Source organism: Cyprinodon variegatus, unplaced genomic scaffold, assembly GCF_000732505.1.
Source record: "Cyprinodon variegatus isolate N-32 unplaced genomic scaffold, C_variegatus-1.0 Scaffold1121, whole genome shotgun sequence".
NCBI classification, from domain to species: domain Eukaryota; kingdom Metazoa; phylum Chordata; class Actinopteri; order Cyprinodontiformes; family Cyprinodontidae; genus Cyprinodon; species Cyprinodon variegatus.
The window spans coordinates 224,596-231,269 of record NW_015151574.1 but is presented as its reverse complement, the minus strand read 5'-3'; the positions used below and the strand labels follow the sequence as shown (position 1 = coordinate 231,269).

Here is a 6,674-nt window from a genome sequence, read left to right as displayed (position 1 = left end):
TCATTTGAGAATTCCCAGGCTTTTAACTGACTCAAGATTAGTTTTCCCTGACAAAATAAATGCAGCAACAAGACAATAATAATAACATAACAGGTCACCAATTTAACATGTTTAGCTCTATAACATCTAAATGCACCTCTCCAATGTCTAAGAGAAAAAAAATTTAATGAACATTTTTTAATGTATGGCCACTGTACAGAAGACTGCCATATGATAGCACATTCTAGCTTCTTTTGTCGTTTTAGTAACTACATTAAAATTACCGCTAGGTGGACAAAAATCACACCATCTGGCCGAAAATCACCCGGCTTTTTCAAATCACGCGAGAATGTGTACAAAACAACATAAATGGCGCCTGCAACGCTTCTGGGTCGTTTTCATCGAATGTCGGTGATTTTAAAGTAATTTTGAGTGATAAATAATTTTTTTTTGCGATCCTGGCACTTGGCCGGCGGGCAAATGCAATGAAATTTGTACTCTTCCGATAACAAAAACTACTTGCCCTGGGAGATCGGGTGATAGATAACATCGAGCCCTGACATATATGATCATAAACTATGAGCTACATGACAAAACACACAGTTCTTATTTTAACTGATATTTGAAGGTTGAAAGTTACCTTTAGTCATACACTTGTAATTTATTTGAAATCACCCATTTAAAAGAATGAAGCTACAATGAAGGAAAAGGAAACCCAAAATGAAAATTGGAAATAGTTTTGGGGTTATATTTGTTGTTTATTGCAATAACCTCTATTTTTAGCATGTTCAGCCAACAAAACATACACTACTTCTTTGAAAAGCTTCATAACAAGGCAAATGCCTAATAGAAATTGAAGAGTAGATGTGTAATTTTAATAAAAAAATTTTTTTTTTTTTTTTTTTTTTTGTTGCATGCCTTTTCAATAAATTAGAATCTTGGTAAAAGTTTATTTTAGGAACTTTATACAAATTGATTACACACAAACTGCTCTTTTAAAAAATTTAAAGTAGGAATATCACAGTTATAATGGAATCACAGTTATAATGGTAATATGGACTTAATGAAAAGATTGTTAAATACTTGTGGAGATTATTTATAAAAAAGTTTTTTTTTTTTTTTGTTTAACAATTGAGCCTCGTTGGAATTACAGCTGGACAATTAATTGCATTTTCAATTTTATTACAATTTAACAAAGCACCATTTTCAAATCGCAGAAACACTCAATTTTCGGTCATGTCATATCAAACAAGAGTCAGGAGCTACATTTATCTCTCCAGCCCTTTAATTAACATGCCTAAATTAAAGTTTTTTTTTTTTTTAGCTACATAGAAGGGAAAGGAGACATGCAGCTAGCATGCATACTAGTAGAATTTAGCACGTTTTCAAGGTCATGAAGAAAAACTAAACCCTGTTATAAAACATGGACATGGAATATCAAAATAAAATCTCCATATTGGTTTCAAACAATCACAATTTTCTTTTTTTTTTTAAACCCTTTTTATAATTAATTTTCTCATTGATGCAATGCAACTATGCTCTGTATAAAGTCAATAAATTAACCTTTTATTGCTGTAGCATAAATCAGATTTAACAATTTGGAAACTATATCCAACAGTTTAAGCATTGGTGAAACTTAATGAATTGCATTCATCCTATCAGATTGATTTTCTCTTTGCCAATAATTAATAAAAAAATACATTATATTGTCTGTTACACTTAATGGTTTTTACCTGTTGGTTGTGACTTACAGCTAATGAAAATCTTCTGAATGGATAATATTTTTAATACAGGATTGTTAGGTCCTATACAATCATGTGGAAGATTGCTGACTCTATGGCTGTTAATTGTAAAGTCAAGAAGTCTGTATTTGCAAAAGGACGGTAAGAACTAATGGTCATTGCCAAATAAGCTGGCTGTCAGTATGCTGATTCATTGATGGAAAGTAAAATGGAAGGAAAAATTGTGAGACAAAACTGACCCACAAGGAAAAGAGATAATTACAGTTGTAAATTAAAGTGTGTTTGGTAGAGATTAACAAGGTGTGGTGTGTGGTTGATGAAGTTCTATCAGAATATTTTAGGACATGTCATGCTTCCTCCTCTATGTTGTCCAGCTTTCTTTAGAGGAAGATGAAACACTAGACCCCAGTAATCCAGATAAATTGAAAGCAGCCATTAAACAACCAGGGCCTGCTTTCTAGTATTATTTGTAATTAATCTACATGTGAGATTCTCCTTTTAATGCAATTTCAGAAATGGATGAAGTGACATTCAGTGGTAGTAAAATGCATCTATGTTGATACAGTATGAAGGGTGTTATTTAAAAACTGAACCCCTGTAATACTTTTTTACATGTATTTTAAGTAAATTGGTTGTAACATATTAGGCATATTGGTCTAAAAGTAGTTTTATTTTTGCCCTCAATTCTTTGTTTATTTATGTATATAATATATTTAAAATCATATATAACCAGTAGAGCTATTGTTAAGTTTAACATGAGAGCAACATCTTTTGGTGGCTTTTGGTTGTTTTAACTTGCAGCAGGGAACTATGCTGGGGGCTCTGAGGGCCCGCCTAACAGAGCCCAATTCTTGTTACACTGTGCATGTAGTATCCAACACACTGGGATCTATAACCTAAAAGCAGATTGTAACTTTTATATTGTATTTCGTTTTTGTTTCTTAGGATGCTGACAAGAACATCATTAAGTTGCTGAAGGAAAAAGGGCGCCTGGTCAATGCCAGCACTTTCAAACATAGCTACCCTTTCTGCTGGAGGTAAGAAGTCTTTCCTGCAAACCTCACCTTATGTCTTATTTTTCATCACCTTTTGAAAGTAATTTTGTCTTCACAGAAAGATTTTATGTTTAAAGGCTTTAAAGTTCTTGTTTTGCACTGCGAAGCTGGGTATGATGAGGGTAGGATAGATTGACAGTTGGCCCATTGCTTATTTTGAGATGCCTCACCTCCTCAGTCAATTGTTTGTGATTCTTCTGACTTTTTTTATCTCAGACCTTGGCTTCTTTTATTAAATGTGGTGTCTTAAAAGACTAAACGCCCTAACTTCTTATGTCGGTAAAATCTTTAAACAAGCATTTCTCAACTTTTTATGCAGTATTTTTCCTGATTAGAAATACTCTATTCAACATTCATTCTAATCTGGTGTGTTGGAGTAGTTAAACTCTTAAAACATCTAGGCCACTGGCCCCAAATTCTGGACAGTCATGGTTTATTGTAACCAAATTTCTATGTTGTTTTAAAATGGTTAGGTATTGTGTAATATTTTTAATGATTTAACTGAAAACTTCCCTTTGCTCTTTAAAAATCCCATTTTGTTTTCTGAAAAAATCTGTAATACATTTGTTGAGTAGAACTGAAGCTAAAAAGAGGAAAACATTTAGATTAAAAAAAACCCGAAAAATTCCCATCACACACTGCAGGAATTCGAACTCTTACAACCTAGTAAGAGAAATTATTATTTATTAATCTGAATGCAAAAAAGAGAGAAATAAGCAAATTCTAAACTTTGTTCTTTGAAAATATCAAGTGCCACCAACTAGGTCTGAATAATATCGACAAAACTTAGATCATAATAAATTTTGTACATATGGTCATTACAATACAATTTCAATATTGAAATCACCAAAATAAAAGCACAAATGGCTGTTCCAATTTATGACAACCTTTCTAATATGTTTAAATAACTCCTCTAATAAGACTTTTAAGAAATATTAGTTTCAATAAACTAAACAAATACAACTAGAAAAGCACTTATAGAGTGCAGGCCTCTGCCAAATTTTGCCCCAAATTGTGACTTAAACCCATAGCTAAAACTAGCACATGATCTGGATCATTAACAAATTTTTATTAATTGCTCCTTAGAACGAGGCACGCCTCTGGTCAATGTCAATAAAATCAGTTCATACGTTTTCAATTGAACCTGCTAACAAACCAAAACGTTCCCTTTTCTTGTGTTTTTATCTTTAGTATAATACCTTTTTGAGTCTGATGCACAGGCCGTCAATAGTAACTGCTGTCAAATATCATGATTCCCTCTGAAAACCTAAAAAAAAACACTATTAACTCAAATTTGTTTCCTTTGCTGTGTTTTTCCCCCTACAGTAAAATGATTTATTTTAAGAAACATCAGTAACCTTTTCAGGCCTTCTGTTATTCTTTCCTGACTTCAGTATTAGAATGATCCAGCTGTAAACAGATTTTGTGCCACAAAAGCTATAAAACAAAGTAAAATGTAAATAGAAAAGCAAAAAGAAAAATGATTTTAAGCTATCAGATCAGAATTATACCCTTAAAGTACCATTGGCCTTGAAAACTATAACTCACTCGGTTACCTGTATCAAAGACTTGGTCGTCTACACCACAGACAAAGATGCTGTTCCAAAATCTGTAATTTATTAAAATTGAAGATAAAGTGTTTTGTCTTACCCAATGAAAATAAATCTTACCCATATCTTTGTTGTCTTACCTGATGAAATATTGAAAGGTAAAAATGTCATCACATTTTTGAGAAAGACCTGCTGGCCCATAGATAAAAAATGTAACAGGATTTTATGTGTAAAAAGGGTTTATTGAGTAAGAATAGATTGTAGGACAATTTTTTCTTTTTTCTTTTTATGAAATGACTTTTATTTTTCAGGTCTGACACTCCCCTGATCTATAAAGCTGTCCCCAGCTGGTTTGTGCGAGTGGAGCACATGGTTGAAAAACTGCTGGATTGCAATGGGAAATGCTACTGGTAAGCTCTGACCAACCGATATCTGTCTTGGAGTTAAGTGACTGTAAAGTGTCATCTATGAACATTTCACCAAACAATTGGTCTTACATGTTTTTGAGCCAGGGCAAATGGCAGATGGGGTCTCAAAACAATTACATCTGTCTCAGCTGTGCAAGTTGCTGCTCTGTCTATGCAGGCCTGGCCACATAGGTCTTTAAAGAGTCAATGAGGAATTTAAAATCCAAGTCTTTGCAGTGAATTATTTAGGCTTTTATGCACGTGGCATAAATTCCTTCTTAAAGTGTACTTAGGCAATGAGCATTTTCTAGGGGAAAATTAGCATGATGATACATCTGCGTAGGATAAGTTTTAGCGTGATGGCTTTTCTAAGTGGTTTTACCCATGGTGCTCCCAGTGCTCTTCTGAGCCACACTAGCTGCCTCTGGTAATAGGACTGTCAAGCCAAGATGAATGACTTGCTGCAGTGAAGGTGAGGACGCACAGTCACACATGTAGAGACTGAGCCGAACACCTGTGCTCCTTATCTAAAGACTGTTACCACCTTCAATAAACTGTCATATTAAGCTAACCCAGACTAGATGACTTTCATTCAACATTTAATTTGCTATATAATTAGTGTTGGCTAAATGTTAGAATTTTACGAATTACTAACTATTTAACTAATATTAGTATTTAACTAATTTTACTAGAATTATACAGAATTAAGAAGAAATAGTTAATGATTCTGAATTTTTTATACACCTTTTAAAATAAATAATTTGATTCAAATCCTTAATTTGATATAAAAAAAATTAATGTTAAAGGTAAAGATGTGTAAATACTTGTAGATTTAAAAGAAAAAGAATTAGTGTTTTTTTTAAATGAAGATTTCTACAAACAAATCCTCACAATGTTCTTTGTAGTTACATTTAGCTCATTACCCCATTTACACTACCCTCTGAAAACCGAACGGTGTCGAGTTTACACACCACGCTTGCACAGTTCCTCGCCTCCTAGTGACGATCTATGGTACTACTGCTCTCTAGAGGTAAACGAACGAATCAACATGGCGCCGCCCGCAACATTCAGGAAGTTATGTTCTGTTATCATTGTGATATTTTGTTGTTTGTGGAGAGTCATGTGAAAAAGGCAACCTTTGGTAAATTTACTTAATAGAGTCAGCTATTGGGAATTGGATGCGACAAGCAATAGTCTAATCAAGGTTTACAGATGCAGCAAACAATGAAGTATGTTGAGGTTTATCCCACTAATAAGCACTGTCATCACTGGAAATCGTGTGGCACAGTAGTAAAGCTAGTATTTTTGTGAATGTCTGAAATTTGATGATTTCGGAGGCTGATTGTAAGGCGATGAAGCAGTCTGCTCATGCGCTCTTTGTTATCTGAGAACTATGTCAGAAGTGAACCACGCCGAGCCCTACTGATGAACTAGTACCACGTTGACGCGGGTCGGTTCTGTCTGGTATGTTCCAGTTTAGTTTTGTGTGCCATTTACACTCAACAGTTATTTAGGTTACCCTGCTCGGACCGATACATGGTTTCAAAAGGGTAGTGTAAATGGGGCTTATGTTGGCTCATAAAAAAAACTCTACCAGCTTAAAGCCTTCAACACACTGAGTGCAATTGTCTGCCCCATCTGAAAGAAAATCGTGTCATAATAGAGTGAATGGAAAGGAACACATCCGACACGATTTTCTTCAAGGGGGCATGCGTAGCTCCAACTCAATTCAGCAGCAATTTCATGGGTCTCACAGGAAGAGAGACGTCGTTACAAAGTAAAACACATCCACTTTGGAGAAAATACAAAATAAAGCTCTCAATGACACACAGCACAGGCTGGAAAAAACATAGACTTTCAAAATAAATAAAACATCTCAATAAACTGAATACCTTATGCATCATTGGAGTTCAGAAGGATAAAGTAATATAGTAATGCTCT

The 6,674-nt window shown here is 34.1% G+C and overlaps 1 protein-coding gene across 1 annotated transcript in view; it reads left to right on the top strand.

The window, feature by feature from the left end:
- Window positions 1-6,674, top strand: part of iars (isoleucyl-tRNA synthetase) — a 52,656-nt gene that overhangs the window by 9,182 nt on the left and 36,800 nt on the right. Inside the window, exons 5-6 of the mRNA XM_015400588.1 lie at window positions 2,667-2,758; window positions 4,638-4,736. Of these exons, the coding sequence (XP_015256074.1) occupies window positions 2,667-2,758; window positions 4,638-4,736 (191 nt within the window). The remainder of the gene's footprint in view (window positions 1-2,666; window positions 2,759-4,637; window positions 4,737-6,674) is intronic.